The 19,041-nt window shown below is 45.6% G+C and overlaps 1 protein-coding gene across 1 annotated transcript; it reads right to left on the bottom strand.

Moving 5' to 3' along the window:
• Nucleotides 1-3,899: 3,899 nt before the first annotated feature.
• Nucleotides 3,900-14,282, bottom strand: MRPL15 (mitochondrial ribosomal protein L15). The gene is made up of 5 exons (XM_058668632.1): nt 14,121-14,282; nt 13,354-13,508; nt 12,532-12,697; nt 10,024-10,147; nt 3,900-5,317 (listed from the first exon to the last, which is right to left on the bottom strand). The coding sequence occupies exons 1-5, from the start codon at nt 14,226-14,228 to the stop codon at nt 4,980-4,982; spliced, it is 891 nt and encodes a 296-aa protein (XP_058524615.1). The 5' UTR covers nt 14,229-14,282; the 3' UTR covers nt 3,900-4,979.
• Between the last annotated feature and the right edge of the window lie 4,759 nt (nt 14,283-19,041).

Genomic DNA, 19,041 nt, shown 5'->3' with positions numbered 1-19,041 from the left:
ACCCGAACAAGCAGAGGGACTGACCTGACGGAGCCTTTTTCTCTCGGGATCGCCGGCGGAGCGAGGCCGGAGCCGGTTCCAAACAGCAGCTGCCGGCCAGGGCTCCGGAGCGCCAGGCACGACACCCACCGGGGCCGGAGGGAACGTTCGACGGCGTCCGCGAGAGGCGTGGCGGAGACGGGGGCGGGATCGCGCGGGCAGCAGCCAATCCCGGCGGAGAGCGAGCCTCGGGCATTGTGACGTAGGGAGGGGGTGGGGTGTGGGAGGGTGGAGCTCGAGGGGTGCGAGAGCGCGCGGAGCGGGAGTGAGGCGTTCGGCGCGCACGCACCTGAGCGCGCGCCCGGCGGGGCGGGCCGGGACTCTGGACTTGTGGCGCGCAAGCGTCCTAACGTTCGAGCCTGATGGGATCAGGTGGAATGCTCTGTTCTTAGTTTTAACTCCCTTTTCCTCAAGCCTTTTTTTTTAAAACTTTTTTTTTCATTATTGTTTTTTGATATTGTTTAGTTGGCCCGGGGGTCTCTCTTCCTGCTCCAAGTTCCCTCCCCTCTCCTCTGTTCTCCCTTCCAGTGTCCCAATGGGTGTCTTCCCTGAATTTTCCCAAGTCTATCATGCTGCCGCTGGAGAGTCTCCCAATCATGTAGGAAATTGTCAGTCATTTCGTTGTGAGTTCACTCTTGTATCCCAGGGTCCTAATGAAGGTACAATGAGGACTAGATCTTCGTTATTTGTGGGCAGTATCAATACCAGTGATAAAAGGTACACTGCCCATCTCAAGTAATTATAAACATTCAGTCTCTTATGGTTGATTACTGAGTTACATCACAAGTTCTTATTACAAAAGGCACAGGTAATTAGGAAGTGACATAAGGTAAGATTCACATGTAATATCCCTAGATTTGACACCATTTTCACTTATATTAGAGCAAACATGATATCTGACCTTTTGGGATTGGCTCATTTCCCTTAGCATAGTGGTCTCTAGTTCAGCTTATTTTCATCTGTTAATTGACAAGCCTTTTGAGAAGCGTGGTTCTTGATCTTGTGCCCATGCCATAGGCCACTTAGTAGTCTTTAGAACAGGTCATTTTATGGTGCCTACCTGAAAGTTTCTGTATCTGCGTCATCACTTCTTCCTTGTGCTGATGTGGGGGAGGTGGCCTTCCTGGGACATCCGTATTCTTCCTCAGACCTACCACGATCTGAGGTAGGGAATGCAGGTGGATATAAGCTAAGGGAAACGAAGACTCCCTGGAGCACAGCAAACTACAACAAACATTTCTCCCTTTAGACTCCTTGGATCAGTCCTAATTTTGAATGAGCAAGATGAAGATTGTAAACCATGGCATGTTCTTAAGGTGTCTACTTTGTGTAACTAGTAATGTCGTTTTAACTCTCGTAAATTTTTATGTTGTGTGTTAGTAGGAGAGATATCCTCCATCTGCTGGTTCATCAGTAATGTGTTTCTAAGATTCTTTGGTTCTCAATTCTTTAGCTGTATATCTAACCAAATTTATTCAAGTGTTTATCTAATGGAAAACACACACACACGGGAAATATACAGGCTATCTTTGTAATCACTGTAGTATCTTCACCAGCCCTCAAGGTGGCGCTGGTGATTGAATGTCACATGGAATCTCCTTCATGATAGAAAAGTGATTATAATACTGTGTATGGCTTTCTTTAAGCTGTTTCCCAGCCTTCAAAATAAAGAGTTAGTATTGGATATTCCAATATGGAATTGTAACACCACTGCACTGTAGGCATCTTCTTTTCTGCTTCTACTGTCCTTGCTTCTCTTTTCCCAACCCATCTCCTGGAGACTCTGCCATGCAGAGCCCTCACCCACTTCTCCAAAGGGAGCACAGGGAAATCCCAGGGTCCTGGGAACAGCCTGTGGCACTGCTTCCTCATCTTTGCTGGATTGTGGGAATACAAAAGAAGTGAGTGGGGGTTTTATTTTTTTAATTATTATTTTAATTTGATAATCTTTACATAGATCAGGGCACAAAGGGTCAAGGGCTACAGGAAAGTGGGTAAGACCATTGTTTCCACATTTTTTTGTACCTGGGGGGGTAAGGAGGGAGATAAAGGGAGAAGCCCCCCGCCCAGCCTCCCACCCATCCCAGGGTCCCCAATGTGGGGTATATTCCGGTGAGTGGCATTTTTAAGGGTCTTCTGGTTGAGCAGTGGGGAGAAACAAAATCTTCACATAATGGAGTCAGTGTTCTTCATGGCACACACCGACAATAAGACGGCCCAGGAACAGCCAGTGTGATGGCGGCACACATTCCAATGCATAGAAACTTCTCTCTCATGACTGTTCCCCCACTGCAGAGCCATGTAGAAGGAGATTGTGTACATTTCAGGAAGCTCATTTCTATATACACAGACTAAGGCCAAAGAAGTGTTCTTCAACCCAAGGCAACTTCTGTATCAAGGAATCACACCTACTGAAACAGACTTCAAAGGTCATTTTACATAAGCCTTGCAGGAAGCAAAGACTGCCACTGTACCGCCTACAGTGCCTCTTCTAAGGTGGTTTTGTTACATGAGTCTTCAGCTCTGTTGCTCTAGTTCATAAGTTTGTGCCTCTTGATTGCAAAGATTTGGAGCATGAACAAGAGTGTGCAAGATTATTAAAAGAGCTATTTTTGCATACCATGATGCAAATTAACCAACTGTTATATAACCTGCTAAATAAAGCAATACAGAATGGCAGACATTGACTTAAAAAATCCCATCTACTAGTTCCCTCCCCAAATGCCCACAATGGTGACTGGGCTGGGCCAAATCAGAAACCGTAAACTCCATAGGGTGACAGGGACTCAAAACATGAGACATTACTAGATTCTCGCAGGGTCTGTGTTAATAGCAAGCAGGAATCCGGACCTGGAGCTTAAGCTCAGACACCTACCCATTTAGGATTCTTAGGCATTTATTTTAAATTAAAAGTCAGGAATCATTTTGTTTCTACATGGTAAAATTATTATGAGTTATTCAAGATCAGTTTTGTATAATGCTTAATAATTGTTGAATTTTTACATTCAGTTTAATTTGCACATTATCAATTATTACGGTTTATATAATCATTGAACGATTTTTCCAAGATCATTTAAAATTATTGAAATGCCAATGTCAAGAATGTCAAAGATAAGCAAACTTACAGCACTTTGAAACAGAACTCACTTTTTTTTCAAAAAAAAATTTACCAGTTTGATCATTATTGTCTAATCACAGATATAAGAAAATGAATTCACTTGGAATGTTTCCCTGACCTCCCATCGCTTCATATTACATGGAAGTGATTCACAGCCTGAAACCTTCCTCCCACGCTCCTGATCTCAGAAGCTAAGGGTCTGCCACCCTGAAACTGGAGAACAATGTTTCTTTTCCCAAGGTTACTAATCAGATCATAAGTATCTACACCAATCTGTAGGTTAAGTCTACAGATCAGTCTCATTCCACTGTGGCTTCATTCTGACAACAGTAGCAAGAGGCCCAGAGGAAAAAAATTATACAGTATTGGGACTGGAGCTGTGGCATAGAAAGTTACGCCTTTGCCTGGCCCAGCCTGCCTCCAGTCCCAGCTCTCACTGGTGGGTGCTACAGCCCAGCCCCACCCAGTCTGGTTCATCCCTGGCTTTCATACAAACCGACAGGTGTGACTGCCTAGCCCAGCATGGCCCACATCCCATCCTGACTCCGGTGCTTGCCAATGTGCTACAGTTTGGCCCTGTCCTACCTGGAACCTCCCCTCCCCCAGTCACCCATACACCTACAGACAAGTGGAACAGCCTGACCAACACCTAGCCATGACTGACATGACATGCTGGTAAACGTGTGACCCAGCCCATTCACACTGCACACCCAATTCTTGAGTGCACCTACAGCTGCTTCAGACTGGACGAGCCCGGTCTGTTTCCAACCCCAATTCCCCTAAGTGTCAGTGAGTTCAATACTCATGCCTAGTTTGACCTGTCACCACCCCCAGTTCTTGTGCAAACCAGCAGATATTGCAGTCCCATTGGGGTGAGCCACATATTCCCCTCAGAATTTGCCCCCACAGACCCAGTTCTCTTGTGTGCTGGTGTAATGGCCCAGCTTAACATGATCCATCCCCTGTTGTGATACTCCCTGATAGAAACTGTGGTTGAGCCTTGCCAGTCAGGCTCCCACCCCTAGTGCACCAGTGGGCAGCAGTAGTTTATGTTAAACAGCCCAGCCCAGGACACCCATGAAGGGAGGTGCAATGATCTAACCCAGAAAGGTCCTCCAGCCTCCCTCCTCAAAACTGCTCGGTCTCAGCCCCCTCACCCACCTGCAAGTGCAGTGGCTTATTTGGTTGGAGTACCCCAGAAGTCACGTCTCACCTATAACATACTCCCTCAATAGTCCCCTCTCCTACACATCTCCATACCTCTTTCCCTGAACAATCCATAGCCCCTGTACCTGGGAGCATATGGGTTTCCAAGTCTGGTCTTCTGGCAGGGTGGCGTATTGGCCTGGAGCCCTTCCCACCCATCTAGGACCCAAGTTCATATAGGGGTCCCCAGACCCAGTCCACCAGCATATCATGCTAGCATGGGGCCCTACCAACCCTCCCAACCTGCCCAGATCCCAAACACGTGCACCAGTCCCCAGGCCCACTCTGCTGGTTCCAGCAGAAGCCAGGCGTGGGCTACAATGATGAAAATTTTACAAAAAAAAAAAAGGAAATTTTACAATGGTGAAAACCTTCCCTCAAAAGGCACCCAGGGAATTTGCATTTTTGAGGCACAACATAAAGACTCAGTTCCTCCATGCAGTCCTTGCTTCCTGGAGTTTTATTTTAATTTTACATGAAAATCAAAAAGAGATGATTGCGTTGAAAAATAACATCAACATCTCAAAAATTGTACATCAGGAAAGTACAATGAGAAACCTCATGCTTTAGTCTCTTTTCTAATACTCTATCCACACTCTGCATTCTAGAAGGGAATTCATGAGCTATAATACTTGAGGAGATTCTCATCCGTAGGTTTCAGGATTTTTTTATCTGCCATATTCACTACCCATCCAGGGGCAAGGCCAAAGAAAATCTGCCTTGGATCCTTTCGAGTACTGAGCATCTTAAAGAGTTCATCTTTAGTGATATCGGGTAAAATATAGCCATACTTCCTGGCGAGTTCAAGCCTTGCTTCAGGGAATTTGGCAGGATCGGCAAGGTACCCACGGTTCTTGGCATCTGTGTAGTAAGGCACCAGTGCTTCCGGTGGAAGCATCCGCTTGGGAATGGGCTGTCCACGCAGAAAGAATGGAACAGGCTTGCAGAGGATTTCTTAAAAAAAAAAAGACAAACATGCAAATATTGGCTTTACATTTAAAGACACAGATTAATTTCTAATGTTCATTTATTTATTTTCATATGTAGGAAAGGCAGAGCAACAGAGAAAGACAGAATGTTTCCATTCACTGGATCTCCTCCCCCAGGTGCTCATGGAAAGCCAGGCTGAGGCCAGGAGTCCAGACTCCATCTTGGTTTCCCACCGGGTGGCAGGAGCACAAGCCCCTCCGATGCTGGCTTCCACAGGCACGCTAGCAGGATATGAATACAAAGTACAATAGCCAGGACTCTAAACCAGCGACCAGAAAGATGACACTGGCATCCAAAGCAGCAGTTCCTAAACTGCTGTACCGGGCTCCTATGGAGTCCCTTTAAATTCTCATTTGAATCTCACCAGTTTAGAACCCAGGAGAAAGATGATGATTTCCGAACAACCAATGATAACAATTGTAATTCTCTTAACTACAGAGCAGGAGAAGGTACCAACCAACACCAACCAGTGGAGGAATGCTGCCCAATCCCAGTTGAATTTTTAAACGTTTTAAATGATCTGAAACAAGTTCTGAAAACAGTGAGACACAAAATACCACAAGTATCACAGGGCCTTCAGCTAATTCAGAACACAGCAAACTCGAGACTGCAACAACGGCCTACTCTTCACACTTCAACAAATGGCACCTTCAGCAAGCTGGGAACATTAAAGATCTCACAGAAACCAAAACACTACTCAACAACTTACTGAGAACAGTAACATAACAGGACATACACCCACAGGGCCATTATGAGATCTACCCCGATTTAATCCTTGCAATCCATTCAGGCTTGCACAGTACCAGGTATTTGGCAAGGCAGATGTCAACACTCACCCGTTTTCTCTGTGGAGAAAAACTCTCCCAACTTTTTTATTATTATTATTATTATTGAAAGGCACATTTACAGAGAAGGAGAGACAAAGAGAAAGATCTTCTATCCACTAGTTCACTCCCCAAGTGGCTGCAACAGCCAGAGCTGAGCTGGTCTGAAGCCAGGAGCCAGGAACTTCTTCCAGGTCTCCCATGCAGGTGCAGAGTGCCAAGGCTTTAAGCCATCCTTGACTGCTTTCTTAGGCCACCAGCAGAGAGCTGGATGGGAAGTGGAGCAGTCAGGACACAAACCAGAGCACAGCACATACAAGGCAAGGACTTTAGCCACTAGGCTACCACGCGGGGCCCAGCTCCTCCCAACTCTTCAGCTAGTACCTCTTTATCCCCTCAGAATATGACTGGGAAACACTAACCACCGACTAAATATGTGCTAAATGCGAGCATGACAGCTACTCTAAGACAGCACATTTTTGAACAGTATCCCAACATAGGGAAAATGAGAACTGGACCTAACATTACAAAAGCAAACCCACATTGGGGCCAACAGATGCTCTTGGATAAACAATGCAACAGATTACCTCTAACAAAACAATGAAACCTTGGAGCAAGAAATGATCGCCAGCACTGTGGGGCGGCATGTAGAGCTGTACCTGCAATAGTGGCATCCCCTAAGTGTGTGCCAGTTCAAGTCCCAGCTACTCCACTTCCAATCCTGCTAATGTGCCTGGGTAAACAGCAGAAGATGAGCTGGGTCCTTGTGCCCTGAAGCACGTGGAAGACCGAGATACCGTTCAAATCTCCTGGCTTTGGGCCTAGCCCAGCTCTGGTAGCTATTTGGGAAGTGAACCACCAGATGGAAGATCTCTCTTTTCATCTTTCTCTGAAATTTTGCCTTTCACAAAATTAAATTTTAGAGAAAAAAAAAATATTGCCAAAGAAACTTCGCAAAGTTGGTTTTCTTTTTTAACATTTATTTATTTTTATCAGAAAGTCAGATTTACAGAAAAGAGAGTTAGAGAAAGATCTTCCATCTATTGATTCGCTCCCCAAGAGTACATCCAGACTGAGCCAACTTGAAGCTTCCCCCAAGAGCTCCCCCAGGGTCTCCCAGGCAGGTGCAGGGTCCCAAGGCTTTGGGCTATCCTCTACTGCTTTCCCAGGTTACCAGCAGGGAACTCAATAGAAAATGGAGCAGCCAGCACACGAACTGGCACCCATTTGGGATTCTGGTGCCTGGAAGGGGGAGGATTAGCCTGTAGACCCATCACACCAGGGCCCAGCAAAGAAGTCTGCCAGACTCCAGCACAATGGTTCAAAAGCTAAATCTTTACTTGTGTGGGAGACCCAGAAGAGGCTCCTGGCTTCAGATCTGCTCAGCCCCAGCCATTTCGGCCATCTGGGGAGTGAACCAGCAAATGGAAGATCTTTGTCTCTGTCTCTTCTTCTCTCCATAAATCTGATCTGCCATTCCAAAAAATAACAAATGTTTAAAAGAAAAGTTTGGGGCCCACCGAGGTAGCCTAACAGTTAAAGTTCTTGCCTTGCACACACCAGTATCCCATATGGACACTGGTTCGTGTTCCAGCAGCCCCACTTTTTCCCATCCAGCTCCCTGTTTGTGGCCTAGGAAAGCAGTCGAGGACAGCCCAAAGCCTTGGGACCCTGCACCGGTGTGGGAGACCTGGAAGAAGCTCCTGGCTTCAGACTGGCTTAGCTCCAACCGTTGCGGTCACTTCAGGAGTCAATCATCGGATGGAAGATTTTCCTCTCTGGAAATGCGACTTTCCAATAAAAAATAAATGTTTTTTCTTAAAAAAAAAAAAAGACGTTTGCCAAGCACTTCACATGAGCCACTCTTTGACAAGTTTTTAAAGAAAATCTACACAGTGCTCAATGTATCTGAATAAACTGATCTAAGGACAATCCTGCTCCACTGTTAAATAGGTTTGTGTGTTTTAACTCCACAGCCACAAATGAATGGCTTTGATTCCCCCACTGCAAATTCAGTTAGGTTCAAAACAAACTGAATATTATAGCCACTCAAAGTTCCCACAAGTTGAGAAAACTGTTTATCTACTGAATTCCACATAAATATAGAATAAAGCCATGACTTGCTGACATGAAATATTCTCATTAAACCCTCAAAAAAAATAGTTCATTTTAAGTATGTAAAAAATGTGACTGAATCAACTTTGCTCCTTAGGGTTCACACAAGAGAAATAACTCTTACTCTGAAAAGCTCTCCCAGAAAAAGAAAAACATCCCATAAGCATTTCTTCTAGGCTTGGACATCTAGTATAGCAGGTAAGACATGGCCCAGGACGCCTGCATCTTATATCAGAGAGCCGGACTCCCACATTCACGCCTGACGTCACTCCCAGTTCCAGCCTCTAGCTACCGCACACCCTGAAGGCAGCAGCAAGTGGCTGGGTCCATGCAGGAGACAAATACTGACTTTGCAGCTCCAGGATTCATCACCTTGACTGAAACCAAACAGGTGCGGCTATCTTGCACTGAATTAGCAGATGGTAGATCTACAATGTCTTTCCTGACTTAAAAAAAATACAATCAACTAAATTATTTTAATGAGACACTTAACTGAATAGTCAGCCTGTGATAAGACACACGCCTTTACTGCTTTTTGCCTTTCAAAGAACAGCTCCCAGGACAACTGCAGAGCTGCCCAAGAACAGAGGGAAGATTGGGGAGATGGAAGCCCAAGAGTAGGAGGGTGTTGACTCTGCCCCAACTTCAGTTCATAACATTAGAATGGGCAGCTTCCCCGTCCTCCTTCACTCAATCAATTTTAAGGTCCCACTCTGTGTTAGAGAAGAAGTAATGAGCAAGCTTCCCGCATCATGAGATGGGAGAATCAGAGAACAGGAAAAAAGGAAGTCATAACAAGCTTCCTCAGGTTGCGACAGCTGCCAAGGCTAAACAGCACGTGAGGCAAGGGGACAGGAGGCAACTCTGTGAGAGTGTGTGTGTGTGTGCATGGAACTGTGCATCCATGTGCTCTTCTATCCAGCACAGGCAAGGGAGATCTCCCTAATAAGCACAAGAGAACTGGAAGAATGGGCCATGAGGATTCCAAGTGAAGAGTCCACAGGTAGAGGGAACAGCTGGGTCAGAGACCTGAGTGGAAGGAGTTCAGCCTGTGGTGGCAGGTGAGAACACATAGCTGGGACAGATCCAAACAGCAGAGGGAGCATCAGGAAGGGCAAGAGGTGATGCAGATCACTCCCAGCCTCACAGAACAAGGCGACTCCTGGGAGGTTCTGTGCAGTGACGGTACATGCCTCAGGAGCCCAGTGCTGTCTCGCTCCAATGTAGGCAGAGGCCACAGAAGAGAGACCAGTGAGGAGGGATCACCACCATCCCAGCAGAGCATGGGGGAGGGCAGCAGCTGCAGAAGCAGGAGGATCATGGATACGGTCTGAAATAGAACTCACAGGCCGCAGAGGGCAGGAAGGAAAGACCCCAGGACTCCACGTCTGGGGCCAAGAGAACAGAAAAGATGGAGCTGTCACTGACTTAGAGAGGGGAAAAATGAAAGAGCAGGACCAGGCAAAAGACAAACTACAGACAACTGAGAAACGGTAGGCTTCATACCCCTGTGAGGTACTCAGGGTCTGGAAAGCAGAGGAGAGGCCCAGAAGCTCTCTGCCCCTTGGGCAATCAGCTAGCAACAAGCTTTCCTCATTACATCCTAACAGCCCAGGTGACAAGTGCAGTCAAACAGTCACCAGCAAGGCTTACTATTCACCAAGCAATCCAAAGCAGCAGGCAACACGAGGCAAAAAGGGCAACAAGAAAACAACTTCACTACAAGCTTACCCAGACTCCTCGGGTCATAGAAGGCTGTAGTGACAACACCGCCGTTTTTCTCAATTGCAGCAATGGCAAGTTCTGAAGCCATCTGAACTTCAATATTTACTTTTGCCTTGAAGATATCAGCACCCTGCATGATGTTCAAACGGTCTGTTAGTACAGTTCATGGCCAAAAGTAAACCGTTTGCAGCAGACTTCAATTCTTACTTTAAACTCTATTCCAGCCCCCAAAGTATCCACGATTTAACAGTAAGTTCTATTGTACAACATCTCTGCTTTAGCAGCTGATGTTGTAATGCAAGGTGTTAGATTGCTACTTGTGATGCTAGCCACCTATAGGAGATCCATTCAAGTCTTGGCTAATCCATTTTCAATCCAGCTTGCTGTTAACACACCTGGGAAAGCAACAAAAGGAGGTCCAAAAGCTTTGGCAGAAGAAGCCAGGATAGAGACTCAGGCTCCAGGCTTCCTCCTCAACCAGTCCTGCCTGTTGCAACCATTTTGGCAGTAAACCAACAGACAGAGGATCTTTCTGTCTCTTACTGTCTCTGCCACTCTTGGTTTCAAATAAATAAATATTTAAATATAAGTAAATAAAAACCTTGTGCTGGTTTTAAGATCACTTCATGGAAGGAGACCCTAAAGCACAGGTCAGACATTCTACTCCAGCACTCGAGTCACGGACTTTGTATGAACACATCTGTAGCACACATATCTTTGTGTTCTTAAACACACTGTGTTGCACGAGGTAGATGAACATAATTCTTATATCGCTTGGAAAGAAAGCAGCTAAGAGGTAGCTAATGAGGGGAATAAGTGAGCTGGAACAGGTAGAAGACCAAAGTATCTGACACTGAGTGTTAGAGCGGTGAATCCCTTCCAGGGAAAAGGGCAAAAGACAAGAGAAGATCATTCCACATGCACCACTTTTAGTAAAGCCTTGAGGCTAGAAAAAATAAAAGTGAGCAATTGCCTGGAATATTCAACATTAGAAAATAAAGTAGTGAACTGTTTAAAGCTGTTTCATATCACATTTAATCAAGATATGCTAATGTTTTCTCCTCAGTTTAAAATAAGTAATGACAAAAATAAAGACAATACCACTGCTGATGGAATAGGAAATGTTTGCTACTTTGGTGCAAGAGCTGAGCCGATCCAAAGCCAAGAGGCAGGAGTTTCTTCCAGGTCTCCAACGTCCAGGCTCCCAATGCTCTGGACCATCCTGTACTGCTTTCCCATGCATTAACCAGGAAGTTGGAGGTGGCGTGTGGAGCAATTGGGAAACGAACTGGCATCCATAAGAGATCTCAGTGCATGCAAGTATTTAGCCATTAGGTTATCGTGCCAGACAGGACTAAGCTTTGAATTTTAATCACCGCTGCATAGATTGTTTAGCCATCTCCCTTTTCTCGGACACTAGTGCACACCCAGTAACTTCAGTATATTTAGGAAAAGTTTTAGGAATATTTTTATTTCAGCATTCTCTTTCTTATCCTTGGCAACATGTATTACCAAATTGGTTAGTTCTGGGCCAAATGATCAAAACTATCTTACTATGCTCTGCTTACTGAAAATATGAAATCCACAAAAGATGAGCCACTTTACACCACCATAAGGGATGTGTGACGCACTCCTCAGTCACTGCTCTGGGCCAGCGTTTCCAGGACTAAGGACTCTGGGAAGTGCAGTGTGAGGCTGATAAGGTGATGGATTTTCCCTCACATTAAGTTACACTTGCATCTCTTCAGATAGCTGGAGTACACAAGTGAGACAGAGTATTATGTTTTTGATATTCTCTTTTCTAAGTTATTTCCTTTGGAAAGCTTGTATTGGTAGATCCACTTTTTCAGAGCCCTCCAAGAAGCTTTCCCACGCTTCCCTCTAGTGGACAGAAAGTTACCTGCACAGTGACAGAGAAGCAGCAGTAAAAAACTTCATTTTCAACTCCTAATTCTTACAAACAGAACACGTCCTTACTGCAGTTGCAAGGGGATCTGATACATTCTTCCCATAAATATAATCTGAGTGCAATGAGATGATATTTCCAATATTGAAAAGAAAGCAATGAGAGCACCTGCCCTCAAGGGAGCATACACTATAGCAAGGAAACAATGAAACAGAAAAGAACACCTGGAAGTCAGTGTCACCTGCTCTTGCACAGTCCAACCAAAGTGCTCTGAGCAGGATAAGGCAGAGTGTGACTGTGGGGTGGGTTAAGGGCTCTTCCACAGAAAGCTGTGAAAGGAGACTCTCTTCCTATACAAGCACCTGAGCAGAGAACCAGAGGGAGGGAGGCGCAAGCTGCTGGGACCTGGGGAGAGAGCCCCTGACAGCACACTGGCTTTTCAAAACCTCACCTGGGGATAATGTGAGCACGGCAGAATGCCTGTTCATGAACACAGCTCACAGCTCACAGCTCACAGCTCACAGCCGAAAACTAAGGGCACAGCGTTGAGTGCATGGCAATCAGGAAGCACCTTGCATGGAACACGGAAAGAGCTAAGCCAGACTTACCTCCTCTACCAGCTGGACACCATAATCCCTTTTAAGTGGCTGGATGGTCACACCTCTCCCATTGACAAGCTGTGTTAAGTCAATAGGTTGTGTAGGGTCCACTCGTCCCAAATCTATAAGATACTGCAGTCTATTGAGACTCAGAGGCTGATACTGGCGTCTGAAGCTACAAAATAACAACACGACAGTTAGAAACCTAGTTCCTATAGCCTCTGTAAATCAACTCCAAGTTTTGTCTCTTGTTTTGTTTTGTTTTGTTTTCCATGATATTTGACAGTTTAGCAAAATAAAACCTTCCTGGCTGTAACATATATAATACGGCTAAACATGGAGTGATGAAACAAAGCCAGGAGTTCCTTTGTCCCACCAGAAACAGGTGGTCTAAACCTTTACTCATTTACATAAATAAGCAGATTTCACCTACTTTTTTCCAGTATGTATTAATGAGTTCAAATAACAGTGATTATCCCAACAGTGGTTATCACAATAACCCAGACCATGTATTAGCAAAATGTTGCAATCCTCTTATTTAGAGCGTATCTTTCTATCACAAGAGAGCAGGTACTATCATGGTTGATTTGTAGGTGTGAGTCCAATGTGCGGGGTTTATTTACAATACCAAAAACAGTTTAGAAAAAAACAGTAGCAAAAGTTTGATTTAACATGAATTTAAAATTTCCATCAAATCATTTTTGCATTTTATTGGTTTATTGTCTTCACTTTTTAAAAATCAAGCTGTTTTTGTTCACTTGTTTGTTTATATTAGGTAACTCTCTCAGTGGAAATTAGGAGTCCACACTTACAAAATGAAAGCAGCCTCACCTGTGTCCTTCATTAAACCCGTACTTTGGGATTCGGATGTAAAACGGAGTCTGGCCTCCCTCAAAGCCCAGCCGGGGCCGAGTTCCCCTCTGCCGCTCTCCTTTATGGCCCCTGCCACATTTTCTACCTCTTCTCCGACCTCTGGGCCGGTGCGCCTGCAAGGGAACCAGACACACTGATATCCACAGAGGCATTTTAGGAAACCAGGAATTTTGCCTCTTTGCTTATTTCTTCAGTCCTTTACCCCATGGAACAATGCCTGCTAAGGCTCTGAGAACAAAGCGCGTGATAACTGCCATCATCCTTCAGCATCTCTGAAGGCACCCAAGGGAAAGCTGTGTTTCCAGGGCCAAGTTCCAAGGAATGGATGGGGAAAAAAGATCTATAACAATCTTACTGGAAAAAAAATTTTTAAAGAATCGATTAAAAAAGAAAAAATGTAAATGATATTCAAGAAAACTAAAAAAAAAAAAAAAAAAAAACAAACCCTAGATTTAGCTCCTGTAACTCAAGAAATGAATTCCATGAATGACATTATGCCAAGCAACAGGAATTCAATTCTGAATGACTGTCGTTGGTCTACAGTTGGTGTGAGTCTGCTCTTAGGCCTAACGAACCTCATCAAGAACTGGGAGCCCGTGGGCACGGAGCAGGGGACGGGGCACGGGGAACCCTCAGTGCACCCCCAAAACCCTGCAGAATGCCGGAGTGAAGGGCCAGCCATGGCCTGAGGCCCAGGGCCTCCCCGCCGCGCCGCAACCACTTACCGGCTTCCTGGAGCCGGGATTGGGCTTTAGGTTGGCCAGGCTCACACGAGGCAAAGCCCGGATCAGGTCCAGGCCCCGGGACCCAGCGCCCCGCACGGGACCCGCCATGACTGACGGACCGAGAACGTCCGAGGGCGACCCGCGCCGCCGCGCTGCTTTACGGCCGAGACTCCGCCCCTGCCGCGCTAAGCCGCACTCGCCTAGCGACTTCTCGCGTCTCAGGCTTGGTGCTGTCGTATCTTGCCCGTTTACGTAGATATTTATTGGCTTAGTCACTTCCTCAGCCTTGTGAGCCTACGCGGGGTCATTTTTTTGTCCTTGTGCTGCATTATTGTCTGGCCTTGCGGTGTTTCGTCTTCGAGGCAAATGTCTTGGGAGGCACGTGTTTCCCTTGAGCTGCAGGTGGATTCTAGAATTGTAAAGCGTGAGCGGCTTGGGGAAGTATTAGCCGTTGCACTTGGATATCCAGTATCCAGCGGCTGCAGTGCCTCCCGTATCTGAAGACCCGAGTTTGATTCCCCGAGAGGCAGTAGTGATGGCGGGTATTGGAGCCCTGCTACCCGCGTAGGACCTGGGGAGCTGCCTGCACTTGGACTGCCGAGGGAACCAGCCAACCGGGTGCGCTCTCTGCTACCGTGAGAGAGTTCCCCATCTGCCGGTCTCCAAATGCCTGAAATTGTTGTATTGGGGATGGGGGAAGTGGGAGAACCAGCCAGTACCTCGGCCTTCCACGTAGCTGGCAGGAAGGTCATGACTTGAATCACTGCCTCACTGCCTCGCGGGGTTTCCTTAGCAGGAAGCTGCATTCAGGAGCTGAAATCCGAAAGACCTCTGAGGATCTAGGCTAAGGACCGTCTCCTAACTCACTTAATATTAATGACAAGCGCAATACTGAGCTCTTGGTAGTGCAGTGTTAAATTACCCTCACTTAATTTCTGTAAGTTAACACCACAGAGGTACATGTTAGCACATGTCACAAGGAAGGTGAGGCTTAGCAAGGTCAGACGGTTTACCAGTATCTTGGCTTACCAATATCTAATACCAGTTGGCAGAGCCAGGATTCAAAATTAGCCTGCCTCCTATTATAAAACTAGTACTTTGGGGGCTGGTATTGTGCCATAGTAGGTAAAGCCATCTCAGGCGGCACTGGCATCCCCTGTGGGTGCCGGTTAACATCCTTCCTGCTTCGCTTTCTATCCAGCTGTCTACCTGCAGCGGGACACTGGAAAATGGGTTGGGGTTAGGGCATCGGCCACCCACATGGGAGACCTGGATGAAGCTCCCAGCTTCTTGTTTTGGCCTGGCCAAGACTCTACCATTGCAGCCATCTGGGGAGTGAACAGCAGCTACAGAACCTCTTTTGTACTATGAACTCTGCCTTTCAAACCAGTAACTAAATCTTTAAAAACATACCGTGGGGAACTCTACCATACTATATTTCAGGCAACCAAGAAGCTTGACTCTACTTGATTTTACTCATATGTGTCTAACAAGGAGAGTGTCTTTTGTTTATAAATATTGCTTAAAGGAATTAATATAACTATGTATTTATACCATTGTAAAGTAGCTATAAAATCCTTTTAAAAAGGATTTAATTAGGGCCCGGCAGAGTAGCCTGGTGGCTAAAGCCCTTGTCTTGCATGTGCCAGTATTCATATGGGCGCCGGTTCTAATCCAGTAGCCCCGCTTCCCATCCAGCTCCCTGTTTGTGCCCTGAGAAAGCAGTCAAGTGTGGCCCAATGCCTTGGGACCCTCCACCCGCATGGGAGACCTGGAAGAGGTTCCAGGCTCCTGGCTTCAGATAGGCGTGGTTCCGGCCGTTGGGGATCACTTGGGGAGTGAATCATTGGATGGAAGATCTCTGTCTCTCCTCCTCTCTGTATATCTGACTTTGCAACAAAAACAAATCTTTTTTTTTTTTTTAGAGATTTATTCATTTTATTACAGCCAGATATACAGAGAGGAGGAGAGACAGAGAGGAAGATCTTCCGTCCGATAATTCACTCCCCAAGTGAGCCGCAACGGGCCGATGCGCACCGATCCGAAGCAGGGAACCTGGAACCTCTTCCGGGTCTCCCACGCGGGTGCAGTGTCCCAATGCATTGGGCCGTCCTCAACTGCTTTCCCAGGCCACAAGCAGGGAGCTGGATGGGAAGTGGAGCTGCCGGGATTAGAACCGGCGCCCATATGGGATCCCGGGGCTTTCAAGGCGAGGACTTTAGCCGCTAGGCCACGCCGCCGGGCCCAACAAAAACAAATCTTTAAAAAATTTTAGTTAAATATGGAAACAACTGTCCTCCAAAAGTACTTTCACCATCATTATTCATGATTACTTACAGCAGGAACAATTCCAACAAAATATTGAAATATCAAAAGAATATTAAAAGAAAGAAAAAGGGAACATAGCCTTTTCAATATGAAACTCAAGACATAATTAAACAAGCTGCTGTTCTTGGAATAATAATAAATATTAAGTATTTTGTGGTACAGATATTCTATTTTATAAAACTCCTATTTATATATATTTTTTAAAGGTTTATTTTGAAAGTCATAGTTATAGACAAGGAAAGATTCCATCCTGATTCACTCCCCAGATGGCTGCATTTGCCAGGGCTGGGCCAGGCCAAAGCCAGGGGTCAGGAGTTTCATCTGAGCCTCTCAAGAGCGTGCAGGACCAAGTCCTTTGGACCGTCTTCTGCTGCTTCCAAGGAACATAGCAGGGAGCAAGATGAGAAATGGAGCAGTCAGGACTTGACCATGTGGGATGCCAGCATCACAGGCAACAACTTGACTCACTCTACCACAATGCTGACCCCATCCCCCACAATGTTTTTGTTTTTGTTTTAGATTTTTATTTGAAAAGCAGATTTATAGAGAGAAGACAGAAATCTTTAATCCTCTAGTTCACTCCCCAGATGGCCACAATGGTCAGAGCTGGGCTAGTCTGAAGCCAGAATCCTGGAGCTTCTCCCTCACCTCCCACAGGGTTACAGGGGCCCATGGACTTGAGCCATCCCCAGCTGCTTTCCTAGTCCGAAGCAGGGAGCAACCAGGACATAAACGGTGCCCATATGAGATGCCAGTGATGCTGACAGAGGCTTAGCTTGAATGCCACCATGCCAACCCCTTTCAGTTTTTATTAGAACCTTCATAATTTGGAAACAAAACTGCGAAACATAATTGCAAACTTTATCTGGATCTACAGATAAAATACACTGTTTTCTATCAAAAAAAAAATCATTGTTGAGGGGCTGACATTGTGGCTCAGCAGATTAAGCTACTGATGTTGATGCTACCATCTTAAAGCTAAGTATTTTGGAATCTGGTCTGCTCCACTTCTGATCTAGCTTCCAGCTAGTGCTCCTGGGAAAGCAGCAGAGGATCATTCAAGTACTTGGGCCTCTGATACCCGTGTAAGAGCCAACGAGGGACTTCCTGACTCCTAACTGTAGCCTAGCCTAGCCCTGACCTTAGGAACCAGTGGGTAAGACTGTTCTGTTGCTCTGCCTTTCAAATAAAGACAACTTTTAGAGACAATGTTTATATTAAGTAACAAATTTCTGATCAAGTGTTACTATCAGTAATTATTTTATAGGAAAATTTTCATTGAATAAATGAGACAGGAAATGTAATATGGTATACTTCTTGGAAGTATACATTACTTTCATTGAACAGCTTATGAAAAAAATCAAATAGTACTGAAAGGCTTATAATGAGAGGCACCATGTATACCATCTTGAATTTCACCTTTTTTTAAGATGTATTTATTTTTATTGGAAAGGCAGATATATACAGAGGAGGAGAGACAGAGAGGAAGGCTTTCTGTCTGCTGATTCACTCCTCAAGTGGCCGCCAACGGCTGAAGCTGAGGTGGTCCAAAACCAGGAGCCCGAAGCCTCCTCCAGGTCTCCCATGTGGATACGGGGTCCCAAGGCCTTGGGCCATCCGTGACTGCCTTCCCAGGCCGCAAGCAGGAAGCTGGATGGGAAATGGGAAGACCAGGATTAGAACTGGCACCCATATGGGATCTTGGCACATGCAAGGAGAGGACTTTAGCCACTAGGCTACCATGCTGGGCTCTTGAATTTCACTTTTTTTTTTTAAAGATTGATTTATTTTTATTGCAAAGTCAGATAAACAGAGAGAGGAGGAAAGACAGGAAGATCTTTCATCCAACGATAAACTCCCCAAGTGACAGTAACGGCCGGTGCTGCACCGATCCAAAGTCAGGAGGCAAGGGCTCTTCCGGGTCTCCCACAAGGGTTCAGGGTCCCAAGCCTTTGGGCCGTCCTCGACTGCTTTCCCAGGCCACAAGCAGGGAGCTGGATGGGAAGTGGAGCTGCTGGGAACAGAACCGGTGCATATATGGGATCCCAGTGCAATAAAGGCAAGGACTTTAGCCACTAGGCCACTGCGCTGGGCCTGAATTTCACTTCTTCAAAGCAATCTCTCAATCTATTATTTTTGTTTACTCTAGTGATTGCCTGTACTTTAAAAATTAATGTCAGTCATTAGTTATAATTTTTAAAACTTGGTTTTTAGTGATTTCAGAGGCTTAATGCATTTATTGCCAATTAATTCTATTTGAAAAGTAGATCCATAAGGAAGAGAGGAAGATCTTTCATTCCCCTGGTTCACTTTCCAAATGCCTGCAACTTGCCAGGATTGGGCCAGGCCAAACCCAGGAACCTACAGTTCCATCTGAGTCACAATGAAAAATGACTAATGAAAATAGAAGAAAAACAGTGTTTTAAAAATAAACTTATTTCAATTTTCTTTTTTTATTTTGTTGTTGTTTAACGGACAGAGACAGCTCCCATTCACCAGTTCTCTCCAAATATCTTCAACAGTCAGTGCTGGACTGGGCCACAGCCAGAAGCTAGAAACTCAACCTAGGTCTCTGACTAAGCCTATCACCTGC

This window comes from Ochotona princeps, chromosome 9 (genome assembly GCF_030435755.1).
Source record: "Ochotona princeps isolate mOchPri1 chromosome 9, mOchPri1.hap1, whole genome shotgun sequence".
Lineage (NCBI taxonomy): Eukaryota > Metazoa > Chordata > Mammalia > Lagomorpha > Ochotonidae > Ochotona > Ochotona princeps.
Note: the sequence above shows the minus strand (reverse complement) of the source record. Positions and strands in the feature narration are given on the sequence as shown.

Bases quoted from the DNA above. Each gene is read 5' to 3' on its own strand.
- MRPL15 (XM_058668632.1), bottom strand. From the start codon at position 14,228: ATGGCGGGTCCCGTGCGGGGCGCTGGGTCCCGGGGCCTGGACCTGATC. The intron at 10,148-12,531 runs GTAAGTCTGGCT...AACATCATGCAG, and splicing joins GTGTCCAGCTGGTAGAGGAG to GGTGCTGATATCTTCAAGGC. The intron at 5,318-10,023 runs GTAAGCTTGTAG...TTTTTTTTTAAG, and splicing joins CTATGACCCGAGGAGTCTGG to AAATCCTCTGCAAGCCTGTT.